This window comes from Oreochromis aureus, linkage group 22, assembly GCF_013358895.1.
Source record: "Oreochromis aureus strain Israel breed Guangdong linkage group 22, ZZ_aureus, whole genome shotgun sequence".
Lineage (NCBI taxonomy): Eukaryota > Metazoa > Chordata > Actinopteri > Cichliformes > Cichlidae > Oreochromis > Oreochromis aureus.
Window position 1 is genome coordinate 23677606 of NC_052962.1, and position 27391 is coordinate 23704996.

The window sequence follows — 27391 nt, forward strand, 5'->3', positions numbered from 1 at the left end:
CACACTGAAAATCACACCTCCCACTTTTCTTTAACACTCCATCAATCTCTGTGTTTTTTCCCCCGGTTTTCTTTAAGCTTTTCCATCCTCTTCCTCCTCGATTTCGCAAACTTGGAAAGCACTGAGAATAGCACACAAACTAAAGTCACTGTGTTCCCACTTTAATCAAAAACACATTTCACCCATCACCCACCCCACCAACTCCTTTTCCCTGTGTCCTTCTTACACACAGTGACAAATGTTCTCCTCTTTCTTTTATGCTCACGGTGATGGGAGCCGCTTCCGTCGCATGACAGCAGCAATGCCAAAAATAAGCCACTTTAGTACCCAACTCTGTGGACGGCTAGTGACACAAGTCGGCAGAAAAGCCTCCCAGAGAGTCAAAACATTCCCCTCAACTCTAACAAGCTAAGTCAGGTCATTTACTGGCATTCGCTCCCCTGCTGATAATCTGACACCAGGCCACATCGCTTTCTAATTTCTCATTGATCAGCCTTAACACTCAAGTGTGTCATTTTCATGTCTAGCGCTGAGGTACTTTTTGTATATGCGAAGCAGTTAAACTACACTAGTCATTTCATTGCCATAGTCATACTGCAAAACAACTGAATAGCAACACTAGTGGTTTTGAAGGCTGATATTAGTCACGCCTGTCTGTCCTTTGCTTTTGCTTTCTGAGAAGACTTCTATGCAACGCTATAAACGCAAACAAATGCCAAAGAAAACCGATAAGATTCAACAATCAATTTCACTCCAACAACCTAAGAAATAGCAGAGCAGGGAGGAACGTAGTAAACAACTCCCGCTCCCCCTCTCTCATTTCTTCCCCCCTTTACTCCCTCCCTCCTTTCACTCCCTCCTCACTTTTGCACACGTTGTTCATAACTGCTTATTTCCCTTTGGCCATAGCAATAGTATCCCACCCACCCACCAACCAACCCACCCCCCTGCATCATTCACATGAGGGCTGGCGTCTGCCCTGAGAGCTCCCTGTCATTTCCAGAGCTCCACTGGTATTACTACAGGGCCGTGCTCAGAGGAGGGGGTGGAAGCAGGCAAATTCCTCTACTACTACAACCACCAGCACCACCACTGCCGCCGCTGCTTTGTATCATCCAGCAGCGGAAGTGCTATACAATTGTAACAGACCGTTGCTTTAAAAAAGAAAGAAGCGGGGACAATAATTAAACTCCCTGTTAACTCACTGCGACAAAGCGGAACGGAGAGGCAGGTGTCAGTCACACCTGCACCGTGCAAACATCTCCCACAGCCCAGGGAAGTTCAACCTGAGGACTTCCAGTACAGCGCAAAAACATACGTGCACTTTAATTTATTATGCATACCCTAAACGAAAAAAAGAACAAGAAAAAACGTGGCTAACCAGAGCATGAGTGAGCAAACCAAATAACGTTATCTGCTTTCGGTTTCCTGTGGTGCAGTCAACACAGCCCCTCAAGGGACCAACTCATGAGTCTGCGAACCGATCAGCCCTAATTTCCCCCGCAACTGCCCTTATCTAGTCATACTTGTAATTACTGTCTTAATACAAAAGAAACCGAGTATCTACATGCGGTTCTGCAAGCATGCTTTTGGGGTGGGAAGACGTCTACTCCTGCGTAAACAACACCTATCAACGTGCATCATTTCCACTCACCTCTGAAATAGTCCAGAAACGGTGTTCACATTATTTGGCTGTGTCCTGTCTTCTTGTGTATCAACGTGGTGGCCACATTTCCACCCCTTTTTTTAAAATAATCTTCCAACAGCTGAAAAGCCAAAATGAAAAAAAAAAACATGATCAGAACAATTTAAAAAGGGCTACAGTTTAAATATATATATATTAACGCTGTTGTGGGAGGATTACAAACAACCTCAAACGGAAACCACTGCACACAGCTCCTGACCGCTCACTAAAATTGATCGTTAACCTTGCCAAGCTCCAAGACACAAAGTTGCTGAGTGCCAACATGCAAAGCACCCCCACTCACTCCCCCTTAACAATTTTATTTCCACAACACTTAGCACTAACAGCCGGAGCGGTAAAGTAATAGTTGCCACTTGGAGCTTAATATAACCCCATGCATCACGAAAGGGTTGTTTATTTTGTAAAGAGCCAGCCCGTACAATCAGTCCAATAATAGACACGGGGCTACAGTCTCTATCAATGGCATTGGCAGCAGCTAACTAGCCATCTATCAGCAGCCTGTTTGAGAGCTATTTAAGCAAATTTCACTTAACTTAGACGCCGTGTAGGCAGCAAATGAATAACAAACGCCTACAGCTTTCATACAATTTGTGTAAACCGAGTGAAAGTGACACAACCCGGGACAAGTGATGTACATAATCTTGCATCTCCGTCACATTCTCGCAGGCACTCGTGTTACTACATCTCAGCTACGACGGCTAGCGATGCACTAGCAAGTGAGCTAAACCAGAAAAAAATCTCCCAACGTTACCTCAAAGACAAACGCGCATTTAAATCTGCTTAAAAACGCGAGTAAAAAAAAAACAGGGACTAATATTCCGGCGGTATAAAATAACAGATGCAGGGCTGTGTGGGTTATTTAAAAAAAAAAAAAAAAAAAAAAAACACTAACTGTCAACAAAATGGCGGCTGCGTTGAATCAACAGAGACCCGAAATGGATCTCCCTCTTATTTCTTCTTCCTCGGTGCCTAAATCCTTTTTTCCTCACGGCGATTGGTATCCGTAATATCTCCCAAGATGCTCCGAAATCCACTCCGACACACCGTTAGCTGGGCCTGGATGTGTCAGCGCGGGCCTCTCTCGTCAATCGGGCCTCCATGTCTGCTCAGCCCGTATCGCTACTGTGTCAGTACAACACGGGCATTCTCGGTCCCTGAGAGGAGGGAGGGAGGGAGGGAAGGAGGACGGACCGAGGAGGGCGGAGGGGAGAGGAGCGGAGAGGAGGTGAGGAGAGGAGAGCAAATGTCGGTTGTACGCGGTTCCTGCGGTCCCCAGTCATTGACAAAAATGACTGTGTTTCATTATTTCGCTATTTTCGGTTGCGCTAAGGCGAGGGTGTGTTTGGCGGTGCGCAACAGTCAACTGTCAAATCCCGGTTTCGTGCCTCCTTTCAAGGGGTCAAGCCTAAAAATAAACCATCCTGCCCTCTGTTGTCATGTTCGACTCTGATGGATTGGGCGACTAATCGATCACCCTCTGGCGTGTTTTTTTTCCCTTTCTTTTTTAATGCTTGTTTGTTTTTTGCTCTTACAGTTTTTTATTTGTTTTTTTTCTGGATAATAATAAAAAGCTGATTAAGTGATTTAAAATTGTCAAGAAAAATTCTTCTTTTATTTGCTCTGTCTCACCTGATCTCTAGCATCCGCCTCTGTCGCACTTCTCTGAGGTTTACCTCTTTTCCTCCTGCCTGGCAGCTCCGCATCCCTCCTCTACACACGTCCAAACTATAACTAATATCCTCATTTATAATTTTGTCCATCCTGGCAGCTCCCAATAAAAATCTTATAGCATATTCAGCTCTGCCACTTCCTGACTTTTTGTCAGTGCAACTGTCTCCACAGCGTACATCTTACTAGGTCTTGTAAACCTTCCCCTTCACTCTTGCCACAAATCATCCCTGACACCTGTCTCCACCCACTCATCCCTGCCTGCACTCTCTTCTTCCCCTCTCTCGAGCGCTATCCTTTGTTTTCAATGATTAACCTCAGTCATTTATTGGCATCTACCCTAACTACTACCTCTGCTCCTTGCAGCTTCACTGTTACACCTACCTCCCTCTTATTCACACACACTTATTCTGTTTTACTTCTACTTTCTTTCATTCGCTCTCTCTCCAGAACATACCTCCACCTCTCCAGGGTCTCTTCCACCTGCTCCCTACGCTCACTACGGATCACAGTGTAGATATATATGGACAGCAGCTGTACTGGTTAGGGATTAATAAATTTAATGTTGCATCTCTAATGAATACACAGCTAAGCACTGTTTCTGCTGTGCTTTTAAAACCATTGCAGCTGGGCTCCCACTTGTAAGGACAGCAGCCACTGTACTAAATCATACTTATTTATATGCTTACTGACCACTTTATAAGGTGCACCTGTCCACCTGCTCATTAACCAAAAAGGTCAGCCAATAACACAGCTCAATGCATATAGGCATGTAGACTAGATCAAAATGACCTGCAAGAGTTCAAACCAAGTATCAGAATGTGGGAGAAAGGTGATTTAAGTGGCTTTCATTGTGGTGTGGTTGTTAGTTCATGACAGGATAGTCTGAATGTTTCAGAAACTGCTGATCTACTGGGATTTTCACACACACTAACGTTTACAGAGAATCGTCTGAAGAGGAGAAAATATCAAGTGAGCTTAAATGTCTAGTTGATGCCTTGTGCCAACATGGGTTACCTGGGAATCCCAGCTTGCTCCCATAGTCCAAACACATGCATGTTCGGTTAACTGATGGCTGCTGTTTGAAACAATATAAAGCAGGAAAAAAGCAGCTTAGATAACATTTGGGGTCTGAAACAAGTGAATGTTCACCATTTTTGCTTAATAAATGAGTCATATTAATTCATAAAAGGTGTGACAATTCCTCTGCTGTCATAGACTAATAGATTGATATCTTAGATGACCAGTTCGACTATATAATGTGACTATTTTCTGAAGAAGAGCTATGTGGGGGTTTTTGTTTGTTTGTTTTTGGTATGAATTCCTGTTAAAGCTTACAGAGGTTTCAAATGGACAAAAAATGTCATCGAGCAGTTACTGACCACAAAATGCAAAAGAGACAAATAGAACTGGCAGATATGCACATAATTATGTCTTAATCCAGTGGTTCTTGAGCTGTGGGGCAGGCCCCAATGTTGCTGTGCACATAACCAGTTGAAACTGTGAACTGAAACCAAGATAAATCTTCTTCTTCTTCTTTTTTAAGGGAAAATAAAGAAAGCGTATCTTGCTGATGCCATTACGCTGCCCTTAAATAAAATTGAACATGGAGCTTTTTTATTGTTATGTTTTTATAAAAACTGTGGGCTATGTAGAATGAACTGTTTTTGGCTTATAAAGTTTGGGAACCACTATGTTTGTAAGTGACTGGTTAATATCTGCTTCTAAATCTGAGATATGTTAGGGAGAAAAGGCAGAGGAGACAGTAAAGATCACTGGGTTGGGCTTTAATAACGGCTGTACACAGGTAAAAGGTCAACAATATACTGCATTAAGAAACTCTCTTACCAAGAGAATAATGCATAATTCTGTGAGTTCCTCTTTGACAACCACAGATAGCTCAGTGGGGATTAGTTCATGACATCAAAATCGGTCATTCGGAAAACCACCTAAGAGTGCAGCGTAACAAGGAGGACACATCACCTCTGAATTTTGTCAGCAAACTCTCAGATGTAGCATAAAATGGTGACTATGCTGGAGTAGAAGTTCCAGAGATGCGTGAACCAAGTGAGAGTTAAAGCTGCAAATTATGACTGTGACGCATCTGTTTTATTTAAAAGCAGCTGATGTGTTGAGCGAAATTTCCGACGTGGGAGGTGTGACTCCTGAAAAAAGTACAATAAAGCAGAGTTGTTGCCCCGTTTCTCAGATTGCCTGCCTCTCCTGTTGCTCTGTCCTGAGGGAGCGGGATTCTGCGGGTTCCGATGTGGGCGGGAGGCTGTTGTCGACACCATCGAGGCTTTTGCGGCACACAGGGCAAGTGTCGTGCTTTGAGAGTAGAAAACCTCTTGTTAATCAGCAGGAACTATGTGACACAACACTCTTTATAGCATGCTACAACCTGAGAAATCTTTTATTTTTATTACCAGACCTTTAAACCCCTCAAACCCACTGACCCCAGCCTTACCAGCTCCAGCCACGGCACTATACATTCACTGTGGAAGTAATGAAGGCAGGGAAGCTTCCTTACAGTTTCCCCTAATGAATACTCTTCCCTGCAAACCGGACACTCCAGTCTGCAATCTAACAGGGAAAAAATGGAAGAAAAAGTATGAATGAGTATGTAAAAGAAGACAAACCCCCCCAAAATCCAGTTATTAGACAGGTCTGCAGACTATTGCAGTGTAACAAGGTAGTACAGACTATATACCTAATATGATTTATAACATCTTCTCAATAAATAATATTAATTGGTCTCTTTTTGCTACAAAGATGAAAAAAGGAAAGATTAGTGGAAAGGATAATGGGCAGTTTAAAGAAGATAAGAGTAGGGAGAGGAACATAAGAGGTAGGAAAGAAATATGATGAGGGAAGGAAAGATGGAAGGAGATAAATAATACAGGAGAAGGAAAGTAAAGCTACAAGGACATAAATAAGGAAAAGTAAAATAACCGCAATGGACAGGGAGTAAGCAGAGTGAGAGGAGAAAAGAAAACATAGAGGAAGGAAAGAAAACGGGGGAAAAAGAAGGAAGAGGAGCTAGATATAAATTACAGAAACACAGCAGGCGTAAAGTGAAAATAGCTAAAGGAAAGGAAAGATAAAAGAGGGAGGAAAATGTAGGAGAGGGAAAATACATATAGGATGATGGTGATAAGAGGAAGAGGAAAGGAAATGTAGGAATAGTGAAAGAATAAATAAATGCTATGAGGAGGCAAGGAACAACCAACGTGAGAAAAACAAAGATAAGAAGAAAAGACAGCATGAGGAAACATATGACCAGGCAGCTAAAATAATTACTGGTAGGAGAATTACAAGAAAGACACAACCAAGAAATTGAAGTCTTCATCTTCCAGCTGCTCTCATTAGGGGTCACCACAGAGGATCATCTGCTTCCATTTCACCCTATCCTTAGCTCCCTCTTCCGTTACACCAACCCTCTGCATGTCCCTCTGCTGTCACTGTATCCATCAATCTTCTCTGTGCTCTCCTTCTTTTCCTCCTGCATAGCAGCTCCATCTTAAGCATCCTTTGTCCAATTATATCCACTATCCTAACCTGAGCTGTCCCTCTGATGTACTCATTTCTAATCTGGCCCATGCTGGTCACTCCTAACAAAAATCTAAGCATCATCCACTCTGAGACATCCAGCTCTGCCTCCTGTGTTTTTTTTTATCAGTGCCACCGTCTCCAAACCATATCTCACAGCAGGGCTCACAACCTTCCCTTTCACTCTTACTGCTATTCTTCTGTAAATAAACCCCTGACACTTGTCCTGCTTCCTTCTACTGACTTTCATTCTTCTTCTCTCCAGATCATACCTCCACCTGCTCCCTGGCCTCACTACTCTCACAGTGTCGTCTGTGAGCATCATAGTCCATAGAGACTCCTTCCTGGCCTCGTCAGCCGGCATGTTCATCACCACTGCAAACAAGAAGGGGCTCAGTGGTGCTCCCTGATGTAATCCCACCCCATCTTGAATCCATCTGTCACTTCTACTGCATACCTCACTACTGTCTCATTGTCCTCATAAAAGTCCCGCACCACCCTTATGTACTTGTCTGTCACTCCTGACTTCCTCATGCAGTACCACATTTCCTCTATTGGTATCTTATCATACACTTTATCTACATCCACATAGACCTTCTCTGTACTTCCTAATAAACACTCTCAAAGCAAATATTACGTGTGCAGTGCCCTTCCTCAGTATGAACCCATACTGCTGCTCACTGATCAACAGCTTTCTTCTTGCCCTAACTTCAACAACTTTTTCCCAATCTTCATAGTATGTTTCTTCAGCTTATCACTCTGTAGTTACTACATCACCATCCCATGACTTTTTCTTTAAAAATCACTTAGCAGTACACTTCTCCATTCCTCCGGCATTCTCTCACTCTCCAAAACGGTGTTAAACAATCTGGTTAAAAAGTCTACTGCCCTCGCTCCTAGACATCTCCATACCTTCACAGGTATGTCATCTGGACAAACCACCATTTTAATCTTCTCATTTTCTTCATTCATCAGCTCTTCAAAGTCTTAATTTCATCCTTGACTATATTCATTAGCCATTACCATTTCTATCCTTGATCACCCTAACCTGCTGCACATCCTTTCCATCTTGAGGAAAGCATGTCCTCTCCTTCCCTAGTGTCCAGCTTTATATACAACTCACTGTAAGCTTTTTCCTTTTGCGTTTTCCACTTCTATTTGTATTTGTATTCTATTTTATTCTATTGTATATAGTATTTTATTTGATTCTATTCTATTGTGTACAGTATCTTATTCTTATCCCATTCCAGTGTTTTTCTAATTTTTGCTATGTAACTTTGCACTGTCCACTTTCTGCTATAACAAAACAAATTTTCCACGTGTGGGACTAATAAAAGCTCTCTTATCTTATCTTATCTTGTCTTATCTTATCTTATCCTCTCGTTGCCGTACACCGAGCCTCCCAACTTTCATAATCTCCCTGACAATCCCACTTTTTCTTCAAATACTGCACTTTACTTCTTCTTCTTTACTTCTACCACCAAGTCTTCTAGTCTTCTTTCCTCTGTCTAGAGCAGGGATATCAAACGCCACGGTCCACATACAGCCCAGTTTGAGTTTAAGTTAACCAGACCAGTGAAACTAAATGATAAAAAAGTTCTGGTAGTTTAAAGTATAAAGTTTTGGTTAATTTAGAGAAAAAAAAGTCAGACACTTATATAGAAGATTAAAAAAAAACACCTTTCTGTTTTTCCACTGTGATTTAACTGTTTATCCATTACTTAAGTACTTTGGTGTAGTGTGGGGAGGTCTTTGTTATTAGAAAAGGTGTAAAACTTATGAAAATACAGTGAAACATTCAAAATCACTTCTGCACGCCTTAACATTTCCCAGAGTTGTCCAGTAGGCTGGATCTCTATGGCACATTTGTCTTGACCGGGCCGATTCTGGTCTCCGGGCTTCATGTTTGACACACCTGGTCTAGAGGATACACTTTCGCGGCGGGCTCCCTCACCACTTCAGCTGTACTTTCCCAGTCATCTGGTAACTCTTCCCTACCACCCAGGGCCTGTCTCAACTCAGCTCTGTGCAACATTCTTCCTTTCTTTAACTTAAACCATTTAATCCGCAGAACAAGGAAAGTAAAGAGGTAATTACGGGGTAAGGAAAGAGGAGGAAGGGCAGAAAATATCAAAAGTAAAAGAAATGCAGAAGGACTGTATGTGTATCTTATGCAAACTCCAATGTCATATGTCAAAATTTTTAAAAAGCTACTGAGCTGTACTGGAGAGATCATGTGATCCGGTGTACATGTGCCACACTGGAATTCCCACCTGTCTGTTCTTGAGAGATGCAAACGGTTGGCAGGGATGAGATCATCTCCTTTTCTGCTGGGGGTGGACCTGTGTTCTCCAACTGTCCTAATAACTGTGTGAGTAGGAAGAGAAATGAGTGGTACGACTACAAATAGGTGAAGAAATGAATGGAGAATTGTGTGCAAACGATTTTATGTGAGTGTTTCAATAAAAGAAAACAATGAAGTAACGATGCTAGCACAGCGCTTCATAGACATTAGCTCTGGTGTCACTGACCTCCGTGATGACAGAGTCAAGACCGCTCTGACCCCACGCATAATCTCCAGGGATTGAGTACAACTGAAGGATGCTGGATCTGAGAAAGGAACCAAAAGGGAGAGCAGAACAAGACAAGAGGGCGCGTGAGAGAGGGGGCGGTTGTCACACAACGTTAGATTAATTCAAGAGCAAGTGATGTGAAATCTAAAATTAAAACCGTTTACAGTGCAGCTGGTGCAGCGCCGGGGTTTCCGTTGTTGGCAAACAGGCCAGCCAAGAACTGCTGCACCATCCTTAAATGAGCAGAAACGGACAGCTTTAGAGTGCTTAAACCAGGCTTTACTGTATTTTCACAGCTTCAGATCATACAGTCACTTTACTTTAGTTGGACTTAGTAAAGTCAACAGCTTTAAACATCAACTGATGTATAAAGCTGTTCTCTATAGTACGTATCATCCAGCATACACTTAGTCTGATACTGAACTGTTTTTGACTGCATGCATGTGTAAAGGGAAGGATAATGATTAAAAGCATAGACTGTATATAAAGGATGAATGTTTCCAGCTGTAAAAAGTTTTCAGAAAATACTTTTCTGATAAGTTTATGGTCTCATTTGCTAGTTTCATGTCTTACCGAATACAAAGTGATGTTTGTAATCAACCCAATATGACTCAAAATTGAGGACAAAAAGCAAGGTATGCTTTAGGGTGTGCCTTCTGTGTGATTGGTAAGTCACTACTCAGTGAGTGGGGAGTGTCTCGTGGGTTCTCAGTAAGATCCACCCTTTGCTCATGCTGTCCAAGGGGCTGAACAATGAAGTCAGTGTGAAAACACCAAAAACTGCAATTCCTCTAATGGCCACTTGACTCCAAAATCAAGTCAGTCCCCACAGACTCCCATATTTGAATTTCAAACTTTACAACACTGAAAAGAATGCTTACAGCCTGACAAAGAAGCTGGTTTTGGCTTCTGTGGATAGTTTTGCCCTTCAAAATAGTATTTTATTAGTATGCAGCACTGAAAGCGACTAAGCTGCTGCTTTTTCACAAGATGTCACCACAGTGGTTAGCTCTGGATGTTTGAGAGATTTGTATCTCCAGTAATTGAACCACCAACCTTTCACTTTCCAAGAAAAAGTGTGAACCATTACACTACACAGTAATTAGTGGAATATATCTGCAGCGTCGGCCGATGAGCACTTCACCCTCTCACCTAGACATGGTCACGTCTGGCTGCACAAAACTGGGATTGGATTCAAAATGCAGAGACCAAAATCACAGCGGTTATATCTGTTTCATTAAGGAGTCTGTGTTTATCGCTGGAAATATCAAATCATTACTGAGGTATCCTTACATGGGAAAACTTCACAAATATAGGAAATTAAAATATTACCGTGAATTGGAAGGTAAAGGTCAGCATATTTTCACAAATTTGAACCTGTAATGAGGCTGTTCACCGATTTAAACATAATCTTTCTGATTATGTGCTTGAAAAATAGTTTTAAACTGGTAGTATATGCATGATATTAAAGTTTTGGTCCTGTTATTGACCTTGGTTTTCATTTCTCTTTGGCTGTTGTTTCTGTATCGATAACACAGCACCCTGGTGGCGTTGTTTCTATATACCATGTTCACACACCCTTCAACTGCAGGCCTTTGTTCGAAGGTCCTAGACGGTGTCTCTTGCTCCGGGTTGGAAGGAGACTCTGGTTCTGTGGCCTCAGCAGGGCCCGGTGATGCTGGAAGAAGACGGCTCTGACCAGCAGATCCCTGCTCACCGTCATCAGGGTCGGACTCGGAGGAGGGCGGATGCGACAGCAGAGCAGAGCGCTCCATAAACAGCAGCTGCCATAACTTGGCGAGAGACCAGAGAAGCAATGTGTCAAACAAAGCTTTAGAGAAAGAGGAGTGTTCCTATTAAAATGCCATTTGTTAGGACGTACTTCTGAGAGCAGTGAGTTTGAATCTTCACTGGGAACAGATGCTCTGCTGGTCTGCAGGAGACTAGACAGTAAAGAAAATCTGTCAGTGGTGTTAAATGGAAAATTCATACATGCTTCACTCGTTATCAGTCTTTAACGACGTATATTTAAAATGCCTTCACGTGTTCCTTTTTTTAAATCAGAAAGCCATACCTGGAGTCTTCTGTTACTTCCTCAATGAAGCCAGAGTCACATCTGGGGCATACGAAATCCTCAAAGACAGAAAAAAATAAGCTTTTTTTTTTATAATAAGCTCATTTACTGTCACTGCCATTTCATTTTATAAGTACAGGCATTAATCTGCTAATCCTCAGGCAAGCCTGTCCGCAACATTTTAGAGCCTGGCTGCAGGGATTGGGCTGAAGTTGAACACAAATTTCTGGCACGCAGCCGACGTCCTGGTTTTTATTCCGGAGGTGATCTGCGCAGGCCAGTCAATTTTCCTCTCACTTCACTGTAGTGTAGACATTGTCAGTCTCAATACAGCCACGAAGATGGGCTTCAATATGCTTTACCATCCAGGATCAGACATAGTGTGGTCATATGTTGTGCATACTCATTGTCTCTATTGTTTAAGATACCACAGCTGCAGCATTGTGATTGACTTTTCAGTGTTTACAACTGAAAACACAACTTTAAAAGCACAATGCCAAGCAACCACTATAAGAAAGCCACGTGCTGTTTGGCAGGGTTGACCTGGGAGGAACTTTGCAGTCCAATACTAAATTAGAAAGTCTGTTTGAAGTATTTTCAGACTATGTTTAAGAAATGTACTTTGAAAAAATATATATATAAATCCCTCTTCCTGAGTGTCAGGAGGTAGATCAGATTGTCTACCATTCTGAAAGTTGTTGGTTTGATTTTCCTTAGTCTGAATGTCAAAGTATCCTTGGGCAAGATATTGAACCCGGATGCATTCATTGGAGTGCAAGTGTGTATGTGAATATTAGGCAAAAAGCGCTTCGAAAAGAGTGCTTGTATGAATATGCGTGTGAATGCAGGAGCCTAGTTTGTAGTAAGAGCTCAAAATGAGCACAACAGGTTATATAAGTACAGCCCATTATATCAATTTTAACAGATATATACAATAAAAGAAAGGATTCAGTATTTACTTTAGAATTTTGTTTGCTGGTATTGCGAACATCCAATCATTTAGACGTTGATTTAATAAATAAAGTATTACTTTAGGGACACCCTCAAACCAAAAGGAATAACAGCAGAAAGTCTGGCGTATTCCTAAAATCCTACAAACGTGCGTTTTCGTTCTGCGTCACACAATACCAGTGCGTAATTACGCCACGGAAAGTGTCAGCTGCGCAACAAATGCGCTCCACTGTGCGCTCTCCGTTTTACCTCCAAGAGAAACTGACTTAAAGTAAACGAAGTTCAACCTTTCAGTCCGCCACATCAAGCTGAATGTGTGTCATTAAACAGCAACGGAGAACTATTTTTTAAATCCTGGTGGTAAATGTGGCGACACCCACACGCCCCTCTGACGTCTCTCACACACAGCTGACGGGAGACAACTAGACACAAAGTGGCCAACAGTGGTGCTTCTAAATATGGCAACGTGAATCGCCACATTTTACTCCCTCACCCGCTCTAATAAGACTTCCGTACACGCTGTGTGCACACGAACGGCCAAAGACTGGCCGCCATAGCCCCATGTGTGCTTTAGGGGTACCAATTATTATAGGTTTTGGAGATAATAGTTACTAATCAATCAGTTACATCGGTTTGAAGAATCAGTTAATATTAATTCCACACCCTCCGGGGAGGAGAAATCATGGGTGATGCTCAGGCCAGCACGTGTGGAACAAAAACACTCTCCAAAGCAACTCACCGGGAGTTTGGGGTTTGTTTCACATTTACAGCAGTGACAGAAAAACCGGACTTGTGGCGTATCCCCAGCCTCCGCCATCTTCACGGTGAAGCGCAGTCCCTGACGTAGCTGTGGCAGCCCATAAAAGTCTCAGACGGCTGTCAGACGGATCAGAGCGGTCCAGGAGGGGGTTGATGTGTCCCAAAACCAAACTAAGACCTTTTTGAGAGGACACAATCTTCACACTGATGTTTTGATAAGCAAAACGTATAAAGGGTTTCTCTAGACTGGTTATGCCAATAATAAAAGTGTTTAAAAAAAAAAAAAAAATGTCACCGGCGGACTCGATCTTCCTCTGGTGGCAGCCGCAAAGATCAAGTTGCAGCCACCCGAGCTTAAATTTAAGCAACAAGTTGTAAGCATGACACCAAGGATGTAGTTTCCTTTCAGTTTGTTGGGTGTCGCCAGAGACGCTTCTCTCTTAAAAAAAAAAAAAAAAAAAAAAACCCACAATTTTTGGTGTAAAACAAAAGTGTCTCACTCCTTTTTATTCCTGGATCACATACAGTCTGAAACTTGAAACAGTAACAAAGGAGTACAAGTATGGTCAGAAATATTTCTTGTTGTTTCTTGATCATGGACGTGAAGCAAATCTGCAGCAACTGTGTGATGCTATCGTACAAATATGGACCAAAATCTGTGAGGAATGTTTTCAGCACCTTGTTGAATCTGCACATTAAGCTAGTTCTGAATGCAGAAAGGAGGTCCAAACACAAAGCTACAACTAATGAAGTGGCCAGTGCATGTGTACTGTCACATAGAGATTACAATCACTGACTATTTTAAGTGGTAAGCAGGAGAAAAACTTGATGATAAAACAGCTCTTTTGCCTCCCTTGCTGTGTGATCTCAGTAAACACCTTCCCAGTGACTTTATGGACTCGACTGTGAGTTTAAGACGATACTGAACAGAACCTGCTTGTGGGTTTACACCTCAGTGACCGAGAGGTTTAAAAGTGTCAGCTCGAGGCTTCAGAACAGGACTTAACTAACCAGTGGGTGACATCACATTGCCTATGTCCATCCTTTATATTATGTATATGATTAAAATTCAGTTTCTCTTTCTTTATGTTGATAACAGCTTGTCTAGATTAAACATTTTCACACTTTGTAATGCAATCCAGTGGGCCAGACTGAACCCTCTGCCAGGTCGTTTCTGGCCCACAGGCTACATGTTTGACGCCTTATTAGGGATAAATCCAATAAAGTTTGAAGGTTAATGGTTGTATGAAAGGTCAGTTACTGACAGTGAGGGCTAGAACTTGCTTAAGGTTGGATTTTCCACTATTAAAATGCAGGTGATCATCATTATTATTATCGTTCCAACAGGATGAGGGAATAACGGCAGCAGTAGACTGTGAAAGCATGACAATATATTTTAATAAAACCAGGACAGTGACACAGTCATGATATTCACAAGCAGTACTGAAAGAACAGTGACAGATACCAGAACCAAACCAACACATGTTCATCATCATTACAGTATGAAAGGTTTTGGCAATACAGTAAACGGGCATTCTCGTTTGGCATAATAACAACAAAACAAACTGGTTAGTTTGCACTTAAGCTACAAAAAAGTAGTGCTGGCTAAAGTTGAGCAAATCAGTTACGGATCAAATGTAGCAATGGCAACATTTCTGTGTTCAGCCCCAGTCTTACACTTTGCATTTTAACTGTAAATGTGGAAAATGTCAAGGCTAGCAGAATCCAACTTGGCACACAGCTGTCATTTCATAGTAAAAGCATCGTCCCTCTATTCACTGAAGCATCACTTTTCATATAAATTCATACAGCATCTTCTTGTTTTTTTATTATATTTTCCATCTTTCTGTTTCTTGAATCAACACTTACAATGTGCCGATTCCTGTTTGGTTTAATATAGGTAACTTGTCCTGTACGTCATAGGAAATTGGATAACCCCACATCTGTCTCATGCACGTGCTCTGAAATTAAGCAGGGGGTAATTATATAGACGCCACTTCCCTCCATCAAATTCTAATCACCTGTGGGGAAATGAATACCAAACTTAACCACCATCACACCCAAAGCTCCCCTCCTCCTCCTCCTCGTCTTATCCAACCGTCCCCGTTTGTTCTCTCTATCGAGGAGCGGTGAAGGCCCCCTGGGCAGCGTTGGCAGCGGCGCTGGCAGTAGCCTGGCGTACCGCCTGATTGGACATGACTCCAGTGGCGAACTCAGCCTGGGCCTTCTGAAAGCTGGCATCGGTTTGCCTGTACAGACTGTGGATCTGGAGCGGGAAAGACAAGAGTACGCTGACACCTGATCCTTGCAGCAATTCATCATCTTATTATGCACGCTGTGAGGGTGAAAACGATACCCACAACCTGATATTGTGGCTATTCTTCAGGCTCTTTATCTACTGAATGCTTCGCGGTACATGGACCACCTGGACTACGTGGTGAGAGGACTGTGTTTACCTGAAGCTTGGACAATTTTGTTCTTGCTCTACACCTTTGACTTTCCTACTCAAATTCGACCCACTTAATTTTTTAGCTTTTCAAGCATAAAGAATACAATTTATTTAGTTTGAATGAATATTCATGTGACATTTTCAACATTTCAAATAGTGAAGTTGTAAGACTTTCATATTTTCCCTAGAAAGATGCACAGACCCTGGCTCAGGTGAAGTGTGCTGTCACAGGGATATCCCTAAAACGGTCATCTCAGGTATTCAGGTCTGGTTGCTGCACAGAAGCCCAGCCCAGTATATGACAAATAAGGGTTATTTTGAACTGGGAATCATGTTAAGCTTTTCTATTAGAGTTCAAAAATGAAAGTAATGAGCTGTAAATGTCAGCTTTAAGCAACACTGAAACTCTCAATTGTTTTCTTATGCACTACAACAAAATCCTGGTTTTGTGCAAGACGGTTTCTGCTTTTAGAAACCAAGATGCAGTGGCATTAAAACACTTTATCCTGATATAATCACATATAAAAAGATAGAAATAACTCACTGCTATGCTAATACCATGAATCAGTGTGTGGAACAATCCTGTGCTATTGTTCCAACGACAAATCTGAACATCTGCTGATAAAAACAAGAGCCTTGACTTGAAGTTCTTTATGAGACATGAAAATATGAACAAATGTACCCTTTTCAGCATGATGACCCCCATAACGGTTTCTGCAGTAAAGAGAGCGGCATTGATCATCATGATCACACCGACACCGACGTGGGGGCTCAGAGCCGAAAGGCTCACAATCCAACCACTGAAGGACAGAGAGAGACACACAAAGCTCAAATATACAAGGACACATACAGTGAAAATAGGAGGTTTAAAATAGCATCCTCATTTGCCCCTAAAATTGAATAGTTATTGATAAAATAATATGTAAAGCAGGTATTAAATATACACTTATTATCTCTGTGTGCATTAACAAAACAAGCACTTCCACCACCAAATTAAACGCTTTTGAACAAAATAAGCCGTTTTTCAGCTCATTCGATTAATTTTTATGGCTTACAACAACTATAAATACATGATACAGAGAACAAGCACTGCACCCAGAATGAACAAAGTGCATGGACGAAGAACAACAAATGTAGGAATCACATTGCTCAAAGGATTTAGAAACAAATTTGTAGTTCTCTGGTTCTAGTAACAAAATCAGTTCTTTAGCAAATATGATTGGACTATCTTTCTCTACAGTTAAAAATAAGATCCAACTCTTAATGCTTCTAAATGAGCAGGATTTCTAGTATTGATCATATATAATACTTTAACTGAGCCATATACTTTTGGGTTTTAATGCAATAGTTGCTTTTCTATCAGTGAAGGACACAAAGCCCCCGGCAACTGTTAAATAACTGATCCCGTTTTTGAAAATCAAGCAGAGACATGCAGCTGTCTAAGGCCCCAGTCACACAAACTGGAGACCAGTTGGTGACCCCTAGCAACCACCAATTGCTGGGAAAAAATCAGTAGCTCTCAGTAATCAGTAACGCCTTTTTGAAATGTGTTGGTTTTGGGGATATGGCACAACTCTTACTTTTCTTATTGTTTATGGTTTGTAGTGAGAATTGCGTTTTCCAAATCTGGTTTGTAGACACATCTTCTCTGCATCTTTTTCCACAAACTATGCGTGATTGCAACAGTCTGTTAGCAATGGTGCAGCAGCCTCTTTGTGACCAGTTTCACCTACTGACTGCCAGCAACCACTCGCCAACTAGTCAGGAAATATGAATATTTCACAAGTAACTGGTGGTTGCCAGGAGGTTTTTCGACTGGGCTAACACAGAGATATTTGTTTAGGAACCTTACCTGAACCCCCATCCAGGGACGCCGATGGTCATGATGATAAAGACGACCACTTGGGCAAAGAAAACGAAGAAGAAGGCAAAGAAGTTGAAGGAGCTGTCACTCCTAGAAGAGGGAACAATATAATTACTAAGCTGGCTGCACAGTAACTAACAACTCAGTGTAATTTTTGCGACTGTACTGGGCAAAAACCCAAAAGGAAAACGACTCAAAACTTCTTCACCAAGACGGAGGTACACACCTGAAGGCTTTGTACATGGGTCGATACCAGCAGACAAAGGAGCAGGGAGTGAAAAGTAGGACCCACAGGATGGCGAGGCCGAGACCAACGCCAATACCACCGGACTGGTTGACGCAGAACAGGGCCAGGGAAGAGATCAGGTTGAAGACCAGCGTGCCTGTGCAGACTGGACATAGATAGGCAATAAAGACACTATGACTAAAAAGGAAAATAACTGCAGCCTGACTTCAGGGATCAAAACCAAACCCATCCTTCTCCCCTTTGGATCTGGCTGATGCAATATGATGCAATTTTTCACTAAATCTGTTGTTGTCTGCTGCCTGGTCAAGATTTCAGAGTGTGACAGACCGCTTTTAAAATAGCTCTACACTGTTTTTAAATATCTTGTTCTTTGCATGTTCACACAGGAACTGCATAATGTAATTTTAATAACACCTTTACAGTTTTACAGATCAGGCACCTCAAAATCTGATAATTCTGCAAAAATCTAAATTATAATTATTAATGATACTAGCAGTTACAAGCTGTTTTTACAGGATACACCCTGTGACAGCTCAGTGACCCTGAACTGCATCCGCTCAAGAAATGGATGGATGTATGGACAGATGGCAGGAGAGTCTGCAGTAGATCCTGCAGGTTTCAGGGCCTTTGTGGGTCAAACATGGTACCTTCCAGCCAAAGTCACATGCACATAAATGCCACAACGCAAGGACTCTTAGCAGCGGTTTTAATGCTGTGGCTGATTAATGTAAATGCTACATTTGACTTTGATCATACCCACTTTGATCTCAAGCGGGCCGGACCAAATCAGGTCAATTCAGTTTAATTATTCTGTCAGTGTAAAGAAGTTTAACTACACATTTAATCCCTGAGATATCTTAATATGAGAAAAAGAAGAAGAATTTCAACCGTACATCTCGGTTTTTCCAGATGACATAGAAATACAGCTGTAGTACATTCTAGAAATCTGTCAGCACAACTCAGTTGTCCAAATTCCAATCTTTGCCAGGCCAATTCTGGCCCCTGGGCCTTATATTTGATAGCTCTGCTTTAGCCATAAAAAAAACTGTAGAAGTACAAAAATAGAACTTGTTTCTGTTTTGTTTCCCCTTCTTCTATTCAGCAACATTCACTTTCTCTCTCACTTTCAAAATCAGTGTCAAGTTTTACTTTCATTGATGCCCTAAAGACTTGCGGACATGCAAACAACCCTGAAAACATTAAAGCCTCCTCTTACATTTTTCCTGGTCTAATCTAAGAGACAAGGTGTGGAGAAATTCTACAGTTTCTCTGTGAAGGAATCAACAAGAACTTGTGCAAGTTTAGCCAGCTGGACTGGTTGTTGTGCAGATGCCCCGTGTCAGTGTCCCCGAGTCTTCGATCTAACAGTGAAGTGAGAGTCTTTGTACAAATATTCAAGCTCTACTGCCAGACAGCGCAGGAGAAGTCACGCATGCACGAGCTAGCGTTTACTGCCTCTAACTAGGAAGTCTTTAGTGTTAACATAAGAGTATTTTAAAGGATAAAATTCCCTTCACGCTAAAAAAAAACTTCATTATGATGTTAAATTCTAACACTGATGCTGCAAATTAATAGTAAACTGTTAAAAGTTGCAGGAACTCACACAACCAGAAGTAGTACATGATGGTGACTGTGCGCTGGAACCGCTGGCTGATCTCCACATTGATGTCCTGATAGAAGCAGGGACCCACAGGACAGAAGGAAGGCAGCGGGGGCCAGTTATTCTGCCGGGCTGAAGAAGAAAACAGTCAAAAACACTTTGGTGTTACTGGGATGTCATCAGTTTATTTCCTGTTTGTTTTAATAGGTGTTAGAATGTATGAACACATCACTCCAGTTTTAGCAAATTTACATCTACTCCCTGCCCATTATCGTATTGATTTTAAGATTCTTTTACTTTCTTTCAAAGTTTGAAATCATATGGCGCCCAGTTATTTAAGCAAACTCCTCAACATATATAACCCCAAAAGAGCACTGAGATAGTCCAGCCAGATCCTCTCAGTGCAACTGAGGTCTCAGCTGAAGCATAAAAGAAGATCGGGCCTTCGCAGTTGCAGCGCCTAGACTCTGGAATAACTTGCCAGACAGATATTCATACTTGAGTCTATTCAGTCTTTTAAATCGTGTCTTTAAACTCACTTTTTTATATTGGTTTTTATTTCTAGTTCAGTTTGAATACCATCAGGCTTGTTTTATGGTTGCTACGTTTGTTTTGTTTTTATGTTAATACTTTCTCATTGCCTCATCTTATTTATCTGTACTTGTTTTTAAATTGTTTTCTCTTGTTCTTAACTAATTGTGAAGCACTTTGTTGCTTTTAAATGTGCTATAGAAATACATTTGATTTGATTTGATTCATTTAAGTCCATTAAACCTTATCATATTTATATTACAGGATGTTTGTACTTGTCTTTGTGCAGATTCTAAAATAGTGCTCTGACAATTTTGGACATATCGTGACAAAATTTAATCAGCACCTCTCACTGGACCTCCTGTGGATCAGCTGACTTAATTTGCAAAGTAACTTTTCTATATTTTTTTTATAGCCGTGCAAAACTTTAGGTTCATACTCAGCAGATTTTCATGACTGAATAGGCAAGAAAGAGTTCCTCTGTGATCCAGACTCGTCTGTGTGTTTAGACCTACAGCAATTTCATCCATGTCCAAAACTATTACACAGAACATGTAAACGCCAACGTTGTTCTTTCATAAGTACATTCAAGAATTTCAATGGATGAATATATTAGAACATTTCTTTGCCAAAGAAGCAATCAGTGACTAGAAGAAAATACAGGTTAAAAAAAAATAGAAGAAGAAGAAGAAAAAAGACACCTCTATCTATCGATCAATCGACAGATGATCAGACCCCAGCTTCTGCCCTTAAATGTCCCTCTTTCATCCACAGCCACTTTAAGGCTTTCTCTGTGGCCTCAGTGATGTTGCGAATGGGTCGTCTCCTCTTCTCTCCTATGATGTCATCCACAGTGCAGGCCCTGCAGAACGACTGCCCCACAAAACCTCTGCACCCAAGCTCAACAAGGAAACACTTTTCCCTCCCACCTTGCTTCTGGGCAAAGAGTGCAAAGAGTACTGTAAGCTCCAACATTGCAATGTCCTTTGTTACTCCTGACACCAGCACAATGTCGTGCCTTAGGGCAGTTCTTTTTTTTTTTTTTTTTTTTTTTTTTAAATGTGCAGAGGGAACTTCAGCTACTATCAGCTGCCTTAGGTGTTCTGCTGGATTTTTCTCCCACTTTTATGAAGCAGATGGTGGTTAGCTGGTGTTGTCACCAGATACTTTATATAGAGTAACCAGTTATGCATTGCACATATAAGCCTGGAAATGTGTTATATTCATGTTGTTACATCCGTTTATCTACTCTGTTGAGTTCACAAAGCAATGAAAAAAACTGGAGCCCAATTCCTTGTATCTGAGCACATACTTGATCAATAAAGCTGATTCTGAAAAATTTAATGTGGCTGGCTTCTTTGATTTGTGAAGCTGTGGGTGCTAAAAAAAACTTGCAGAAAACAAATTATGATTAAAAGTCTGCCAAATCTGAACCCAGCCCTGTAAACCCCAGGGTACTGTAACTTGGAAAATCAAAGGATGAACTTAAAATGTTGAAATAGAACATATTTTACAATACTCCCGTACACAGTAAGAAATAAAAAATAAAGGTCGACGAGGATCTTTTAAATCTAAAGGTTTAAAATCCTCTCACTTGTCTACATTAACTCCCCATCCCATCATCCCCTCTATGTCTTACAGGCTCCTGGTCCAACGCTGTGTGCCGCAAGCTCCCGCTCTCTCCTCTCCAGCTCCTGGGCTTTCTTCTCCAGCTCCTCCTGCTTCCTCATCAGCTCTGCTGTGGCAGCATTCACTACAGGCTAGCACAGAAAGAATGAGGCATCAGAACTCTATATCAAAGTTATTATGCATAATTATGTATATAGGTCCCAAAGTTGCTCCAATGGTTGTGCTTAGGTATATTACTGGTTCAAGTGAGTCATTCAGACAGGTCTGCCTAAGACTGTGGTGGGATCCACAAAGCTGGTGGCAATAAAAAATCATGCAAATTAAGTCCCGTCCTGCTGATTCTTTCTGTGGTTTCTTTTTAAGCATTCAGCACCCAGACATACACAGCAGGAAATAGTGCAATGCTTCATTTTAATAGCCATAAAAACACTTAACATGGCACTAACAAAACTTTTAGTACAATCCTGTTTTATACATCCAGCAGCCCCTGAACGTCCTGATGGTAAGCTGATACAAATCACAGTATGGAGGGTCTTTACTGTAGGGTGTATACCTGGGAGTTGTAGGAGCCATAGTTGCGAGGCTCGGTAGGTGTTGTCGTGCTAGGCGGGGTCTGCACAGGTGCAGATGGAGCAGGTGCAGATGGAGGAGTGGCTTCATATGGTGGAGGAGGCTGTAGCATGGTTAAAAAACAAAAACCGACATCATACATCAGTCTGACGAAAAACTGTGGTCACCAAAACATGATTCCAAGTGAACGAAAGAATTAAGAATTAAAGTATTTATTGTTAATTAATTAAAAGTATTAAAAGTATCAAGTACAATCCCTTCACAACACATGATTATTAAACAATCATTAACAGCTATGCTTTTGAGACAACGTTTACAAGCTTAAACATTTCTAAAAACTAAAGGAAATCAATCCACTTTTTGTGAACTGATCTTTCTAGATAATTCTGAGCACAAAGCTTCAGGTAACAGCATTTAGACCTCTTCATTCTAATAGTGAAAAGCCTTTTATCCCATATCACACACACACAGCAATATCCTGGGGAGCAATAACCTTGTCTACTCATGGTGGCTTCACTCATTTGACTTTTATGCCCCACCGGTTTAAGCCATTATCATAATCATCATCCCCCCTTACTTTCAGAATTTAATAATTTAGAGTCAGTTAGTCAAACCCTTAAATTTGTTTTTACAGCATGCTGTGATTTTTCTGTTATTTTAAGGAGAAAAAAATGTGTCAATAGGTACCAGAACAGAATTTAGGGTGATTCGTTTTAACATAAAAGATGTGTATGATAATATAATAAATCTGGGTTTAACTAAGGAGAAACATTTTAAAGTGATGTATTCTCTTCATTATGCTCATGTTTCCTAAACTTTAACCACCTGTAGTATCATGGAGAAGGTGATGTTTAACCAGTCTTCTATGCCTGGGATTTCTGGTTTAGGCCATTTCTTTGAATTGCTTTTCTGGATGATAAAGTTAAGATTCCAAACAGGTATTTTATTTTGAAGTTTCCACATGGGGAATTCCATCCACCCTCTGATTTCTAGCACTTCATCATGAAACAGTCAACAATGCAAACAATGACAATATCAGAAATCTCAAAGTCTTTAATTAAATAAAAGTGAAGTAAAATGGATTCAGAGTACGAGGAGACTTAAAAAAAAAAAACAAATCCTAGAAATATTTCTACTGTGGCTGCTGTATGTCATGTTCTGCCGTTATACTGGGGTGTCTGTGAAGGAACTACATGCACAATTTGTCATGCTGCAGGTACTGCTCCTAATCGAGAAAAGCAGCCACACTTCTGTGTAAAAAGATCAACTTTTGCCTCACCGCCATTCATAAGTTAGAGCCTGTCATCTAAGATGCTGCAGAACATGTTAAAGAGCAGAGTTTTGTTTTTGTTTTTTTGTTTTTTACATATTTATGAACTCTCAAACTTGAAAGTCCACAGCTAATCTCAGTAAATCTAAGCTTCCTCATTCCCTGCATGGAGATTTGCAGATAAAGATAAAAAAGGACCAAAAGCAGAAAAGTCCATCATCAAAGCAAACTTTTTTTCTCAGAAATCTACTGTATAGGAATTTATTTAATTTATTTATAAATAACAGCATTTTTGATCCATCCATCAATCCTCTTCTGCTTAGTATGTTTAGTTGTAGATTATAATTCTTTAAATGTTACACTGACAGCAGTTCACTAATAAACACAATACAAATATATAGGACGGTATGTTGGACCCCTGTGACATCCCACTCCTGCTTTTTTCCACACAAATCAAACCATATCTGATGAAAAGAACTTAAAGTATTTGCTCACTTTGCTTCACAATAGAGTTTTTAAATGGACTCAAAAAGACCCCAGTGGTGTATTCATATGTGTGGGTTTGTAACATTAAACAGGAAGTGGCCCATCTGTGTGGCAAATGTGACCCAAATTTCATAGAAGCTTATGGGAGGTTATTTCCCATCATTTAACAATATAGACTTTATTGTAATGTAATTTATTTGTAAATGTTCCATAATTAGGAATCTTATTTTGACATTCTTCAGTTATTTCAGTCTAAAAATTGATTGAGTATACAGTTAAAAAAATGCTTATTAATGATGTAAGTGTTACAGAATCACCGGTTTATCTACATTTTAATGTTAAAATTATGCTGTTATACTCTATAATATATAACTGACTCATAAATGACCAGAGTCTGATATTTTAATTGCTAGAACTTGGTTGCTTGAGGGTTAAAAGCCTTTTTACCCTGTGAAGTTCCACTTGTACCACATCTTTACTGTTGCAAAAATCCCCCACAGATTTCAAATCAGGATTCTCTGATTTCCATGCCTCTCTATTAGAAATGGTCTGGTCTGCTTTTCAGGAAAATCAGGGTAACACGAGGGTGCAATCCACATACAACTGTAAATATTGTTGTGAGAAAGTATGCAGCTTGTGAACTCTGCTACAAATGCTACATAAACAAGTCCAAGTTTAGTTCCTGTTGCTGCAGAGTTTGCTAGTATCAAAGACAGACAGGAAGTACACGTGAACTCAAGGTGTTTCCTAGCAACAAAAACCTAGTTATATAGCGAGGACCTCAGCTGTTTCCCAGCAACAAAAAGCCCTGAACTCCAAAACCTGCAGCTGAGAAGTGTATCACACATACTGTTAAACACTAATGTTAAGTCAAATCAGAGAACTCGCTTTAGGGCCCAGCATCTCACAGGGCAAAAAGTGTGTTTGACAGACATCAGTCTCAACATATAAAGCAGAAAGAGAGATGCTAGGTGTAACACAGAAACCGTTTCATCAGATAGTCTCTTTGCTCCCCACAAACAGTCACAATAAATGGCTGCCCCTCCCTGGGCCTGGTTCTGCTGGTGGTCTCTTCCTATTAAAGGAGCTACTCCCCCACAGTTACCGTGTGCTTGCTCATAGAGAATCACCTGATCGCTTGGGTTCTCTCTCTAATATTCTGGGGTCCTTAGTTTACTGTATAAAGTCCTTTAAGATGACTGCTGTATACAGTTGTGGTCAGAAGTCTCTCATCCATACAGGCTCAAATATAGTTAAATCTTTTAATGTGATCCTGAAGATTCAACAGTTTCTTTTAGCTTGACAGGGCCAACACCTATTAACTTCTCATTAGTGATCATGATTGACCTCAGCTGGTAGATTCTCTTTGCCAGCACTCATTGGATTGTCTAATACTCAGTCAATATCTAAGAAAGACAACTGTAGATTTACACAAGCTGGGAAGGTCTCTTGGAACCATTTTTAAACAACTGCAGATGCCAAAACAACTGTATGAAAGTACATGTTATTCAGATGTGTCACCACTTTACCAAGGATGTTCAGGAACTCATGAACCATCAATGCTCAAGCCTGCCATGAACTAGAAACTGCTGGAACACCAGCAACACTGAACGAAGTGGGTTTTACGTCGTCATGGACCGAGAGGGTGCCGACCAAGAAAGGATGCCCTGCTCCAAAATCGACACCTTCAAGCCCGACTGAAATTTGGAGCTGCCCACATGTGGAGGCAATGACAAGAGGTATGTCTGGAGGAGTAAAGTATGTTTCCTCCAGATTCTCCAACTTTACTTCAAATCAACAGATAGACAGTAAAAACGTGGACATAACTAGTCATCAAAAATGGATAAAGCAGGCCATCATTACACTTAGAAAATGTATTCCATAGGCTCCCACCTCGTATCTGCTGAAAATGTGTGGACTAGGCTTAAAGGTAGCTCCACTAATATTTCACCAAATATTAGTGGAGCTGTATGTACATATTTGAGCCTGTGGATTAGAGAATATCCAAAACAAATTCAAACTTGTACCCAATTCTTGTTTTTTTTTAGTCATTAAAGATGTATGCTGTATAATCATTCTACCCTGGAAAAAGAAAAACTCAAAGAAATCATTAAAAGCCCCCAAATTATCATGTCCAAGACGAGTGTGTGTAAACTTCTTCATTTCTATATCAGAGCTGAGCGGACTCGAGCTGTGTCCTCTAACACACTGTCTGCACTGTATATGAAGAATATCAGCTGATACACAGTCTTCAGTCTTGTGTAATATTATAATATTGTTAATAAAAATGTATAATTAATAGTGTGTAATAAAACGGTTAACATGTGAGTACTTTCGCAACATAATCCTGAGGTCTCCTTCTGCTTTCAGACCTCTGAATCACCACAAATCCAGGCCCAGGGATTCAGACTGAATAAAAAGAGTGAAGTGAAACAAAACGGCCTCACTATGAGGACACCAAAGTGACTCTGCAGCGACTTACAAAAAGAAATAAAATTAACCATTATTCACAAGAACAACTGCGCTTTCCTAAGGATAATATCTCAGAGCTCGGGGTTATCTGTGCCAGGACGCTTTCTTAAATATTTGATACCAACTCAGGCTGGTCAACCTGCTGCAAACCAGAAGCCAGATGCTTAAAAATACACAAGATGCAGGAGAAACAGTGGATCTCTGTCTCCTTTGAAACAAAAGCAGAAAAAAATGGTTAAGTATAATAATGCTCACCGCAGTTGTATTATCAAATGGGTTGTAAAGGTCCAGTGTGGCATATCCTGTGCTGCTGCTGTGTTGAGTCACTGCAGGGTCCTAGCAGACAGGACAAAGACAGAGTTATTCAGCATAAATAAATCCTCATTTATTCATGTGCTCGCTGTTAATAAGAGCTACAAGTGGGCGAACACTGAGGAGGATCTGGCAGGCCCTGAAATAAGTCACATGAGCAACAACACGCCTGCTATTACACGGAGCCAACACCGGCCACTTTCATCCATCCACCCATACATCCATCCATTACCCTGACGTTAGCTTCATGCCTAACATCTCTCACCTGGAAAGGGTTTTGGTCCTCCATCGGTTCTGGGAAGCTCGTGTATTTTGACATCTCACTAGCGGCTAGCTTGAAGAAGCCACCGCGTACTCGCTGATGTCAGCGCTGGAGCAAAAAAAGAGAAGAAAAAATATCCCTGCGTTTGTTTCCGTTTCAAAAACGAAAGAACAGGCGCGGTGTGCTCGTTTTTAATCAAGGCAAACTATCTCCCCGCCCCTCTGGCTCTCATCTCAACTGTCACAGCTCTGGGTTTCACACGGGTCGATGGGTGTATTCAGCGGAGCTTTCTCTTATCCGGGGCCGGCTGTCAGTGTCCGGTTTGCGGCTGTGGGCAGAGCGTAGCCGTTAGTTTTTCTGGGAGGAAAAGGATCCGCGGTACAGGAAGTAAACAGCCGAAAGCTGGTCATGTGACTGCTG

At 41.1% G+C, this 27391-nt stretch overlaps 3 protein-coding genes across 5 annotated transcripts in view; all 3 read right to left on the bottom strand.

Moving 5' to 3' along the window:
* The window catches only part of ash1l (ash1 (absent, small, or homeotic)-like (Drosophila)), a 35339-nt gene extending 32040 nt beyond the window's left edge, over window positions 1-3299 (bottom strand). For both annotated transcript variants that reach the window (XR_005609833.1, XM_031738740.2), the window contains exons 1-2: window positions 2598-3299; window positions 1655-1766 (exon numbers count right to left, since the gene is read on the bottom strand). The gene's annotated coding sequence lies outside the window, so the exon portion shown is untranslated. The remainder of the gene's footprint in view (window positions 1-1654; window positions 1767-2597) is intronic.
* A 1844-nt stretch (window positions 3300-5143) lies between these two features.
* On the bottom strand, window positions 5144-13672 carry si:ch211-81a5.1 (E3 ubiquitin-protein ligase RNF115). 2 transcript variants are annotated; one of them, XM_031738758.2, is made up of 10 exons: window positions 13575-13669; window positions 13260-13457; window positions 11570-11628; window positions 11378-11438; window positions 11074-11288; window positions 9660-9728; window positions 9454-9532; window positions 9196-9289; window positions 5841-5956; window positions 5144-5701 (listed from the first exon to the last, which is right to left on the bottom strand). In XM_031738758.2, exons 2-10 carry the CDS (start codon window positions 13335-13337, stop codon window positions 5579-5581), a joined length of 894 nt encoding a protein of 297 aa, XP_031594618.2. In that variant the 5' UTR covers window positions 13338-13457; window positions 13575-13669; the 3' UTR covers window positions 5144-5578. The 2 variants fall into 2 exon arrangements, with proteins under 2 accessions (XP_031594618.2, XP_039461378.1); XM_039605444.1 differs by having other exon boundaries at window positions 13260-13672.
* Window positions 13673-14657: 985 nt separating this feature from the next.
* scamp3 (secretory carrier membrane protein 3) lies at window positions 14658-27378 on the bottom strand. The gene is made up of 9 exons (XM_039605996.1): window positions 26975-27378; window positions 26653-26733; window positions 22153-22272; window positions 21610-21730; window positions 19443-19571; window positions 17819-17984; window positions 17581-17682; window positions 16411-16528; window positions 14658-15545 (listed from the first exon to the last, which is right to left on the bottom strand). The coding sequence occupies exons 1-9, from the start codon at window positions 27026-27028 to the stop codon at window positions 15396-15398; spliced, it is 1041 nt and encodes a 346-aa protein (XP_039461930.1). The 5' UTR covers window positions 27029-27378; the 3' UTR covers window positions 14658-15395.
* Window positions 27379-27391: the final 13 nt, after the last annotated feature.